The following is a 2,321-nucleotide window of genomic DNA, read 5'->3' as shown; positions in this document are numbered from 1 at the left end:
AAAAAAAAAAAAAAAAAAGATTACAACTTCGAGAAGCTTGGTAAATAAATCAGAAGAAATTAAGAGGGGGAAAATAATTTAATACCAAAAACAGTTCAAGGAATACTATCACCTAAAAAGAAATAGAAAAATTTTAAAATACATTGCTAATCTGCAGAAAGAGAGATTTTAAGAGAGCGGTAAAATTAGCGATCCATACACATATTGTGAACTTGCGAATGAAGACCTGTGCACACAGGTGAGGCTGACAGGCATAGGGCACTTGTCTAGCTCGCCATCCCCAGCACGCCCCTCTGCGTCCCCCCGCCACAACCCTCCTCCGGACTCAGTTGATGTGGAAGGCTGGGGGTCACAGGGCTTAATGGAGAAGGAACTATACAAGGTCAGAGGGAAGGAAGGAAACAGGAGGCTGCACTGCCTGATGGCAGAAGGACCTGCTAAGCAGCTCTGTATCCAGCAGGAGTAGCCGACACAGGATGCCAGTCACACTGACATGAGCACGGACAAAACAACTCCGTACCTCCCTGGGGACTGCCTGTTATCAGATTAAGATCCCCGTTTCTCACGGGCCAGGCTGCTGGAAACATCAAACGCGGTCTCAGAAAGACACTCCTGGAACTGCCTACGTCCTGGGCAGGACAGCAGAAATAAAAATTGGGACCCACTTCCTGTTCCTGGGGGCTCATAACCAGCAGGGGAAACTGAAGCATCGAAGCACCTGCTATGGAATGCGATGTGTGGTGACAAGGGAAGGGCTGACGGGCCCCAAAGACTGCAAACAGAGAGGGTACATTCAAAGGGGTCTTTCAGGAGACTCCCGGAGTCACCAAGAGGAACAGATGATCAGGGCTTCCCCCAGGGAAGGGAAGGACAGAGACCTCAAAGGGTAGAGTGTGCTCTGGGAAGATGGCATTCAGGGCTGGGCTAGAGATGAAGGCCACGGACTGAGGAGAGAATGGCCACAGTCCTTCCTGGATGACAGGCTGCAACCAAATCACAGTCCGCGTGTGTGCCTAGGAGCCTGGGCTTTACGTGACAGGCAGGAAATGGAGGAACAGACAGAGGCCTGTATGCAAGAAATGACACTCTTGGATTTGAAGGTAAGTATCTCTCTGGTGGCGGGCAAAGTGGCTCACACCTGTAATCCCAGTACCTTAGGAGGCCACAGCAGGCAGATAACCAGAGATTGGGAGTTCAAGACAAGGCTGACCAACATGGAAAAACGCCATCTCTACTAAAAATACAAAACTAGCCAGGCATGGTGGCGCATGCCTATAATCCCAGCTACTCAGGAGGCTGAAGCAGGAGAATCGCTTGAACCTGGGAGGTGGAGGTTGCAGTGAGCTGAGATAGCACCATTGCACTCCAACCTGGGCAACAAGAGCAAAACTCCATCTCAAAAAAAAAAAAAAAAAAATCTCTCTGGCAACTTACTAGTATGAAGTATTCGCTGCCTGAAATTCCACCTCCAGCAGGTTGGGAGTGTTCTGTTTGCATTTCATGTTTCATTTTGCAATGACAATTTCTGGTTCCAACAAGTTCTTACCGGGGCGTTGTCTTGCTCCAGGCTTGCAGTGTGTTCAGAGTGACCCTCCGGGATGGATGAGCTTTTGTGTTTTGACTACTAGGCTGCAAGCTCTTCTCCTCCGAAGGCCCGCGCAAGAAGCTTTTGACAGCAGGGGTGACGGAGGGAGAGTCCCTGATGGCTGCTGGGGCTAGGGCCTGTCTGGCCTGTGGGGGGGTCGTGCTGGGGCTGCTGGAGTCTTGGGTTCTGCTGGCAGGGGTTCCCTCTACCAGTCTGGGTCCTGGCGAAGACCCTCGAGGTGTCTGACTCTTGGTTTTCTTTGCTGTATCAGGAGTTCTCATGCTCAAAACTGGCTTCTCTTTCAAAGGAATTCCAAGTTCATCTTTCTCAAATGTGACAAACGAGCAGTAACCGTCCGTGGAAGAAATGGCCAGGAAGGCGCCATCACTGGACCTTTGTCCCCAAAACAGGGAAAAGTTAGAGACCTTACCAGCATGCTCACATCTAGTTAGAAGAGGGAAGTTCAAGCTAAATCACAAGTTTTTGTTGAAGGCAAAAACTAGGGAAAAGATACGACTAGAAAAGAGTATGACAGCTCCTCACTAGAGCAGTTTCATTGCGATTTCCTGAGTCGCTACAACGGATCTGTGCTACTAGCAATTTTTACTTTAGTAGGCTGGGCACAGTGGCTCACACCTACAATCCCAGCACTTCGGGAGGCCAAGGCAGGCGGATCATTTGTGGTCAGGAGTTCAAGACCAGCCTGGCCAACATGGTGAAACCCTGTCTGTACTAC

The 2,321-nt window shown here is 49.8% G+C and overlaps 1 protein-coding gene across 1 annotated transcript in view; it reads right to left on the bottom strand.

The window, feature by feature from the left end:
• CHAF1B (chromatin assembly factor 1 subunit B) overlaps window positions 1-2,321 on the bottom strand; it is a 30,950-nt gene that overhangs the window by 2,528 nt on the left and 26,101 nt on the right. The window contains exons 10-11 of the mRNA XM_037737688.1: window positions 1,545-2,053; window positions 666-772 (exon numbers count right to left, since the gene is read on the bottom strand). Of these exons, the coding sequence (XP_037593616.1) occupies window positions 666-772; window positions 1,545-2,053 (616 nt within the window). The remainder of the gene's footprint in view (window positions 1-665; window positions 773-1,544; window positions 2,054-2,321) is intronic.

This window comes from Cebus imitator, unplaced genomic scaffold (genome assembly GCF_001604975.1).
Source record: "Cebus imitator isolate Cc_AM_T3 unplaced genomic scaffold, Cebus_imitator-1.0 Scaffold41, whole genome shotgun sequence".
Taxonomy (NCBI): Eukaryota; Metazoa; Chordata; class Mammalia; order Primates; family Cebidae; genus Cebus; species Cebus imitator.
This window is presented reverse-complemented; position numbering and strand designations above follow the sequence as displayed.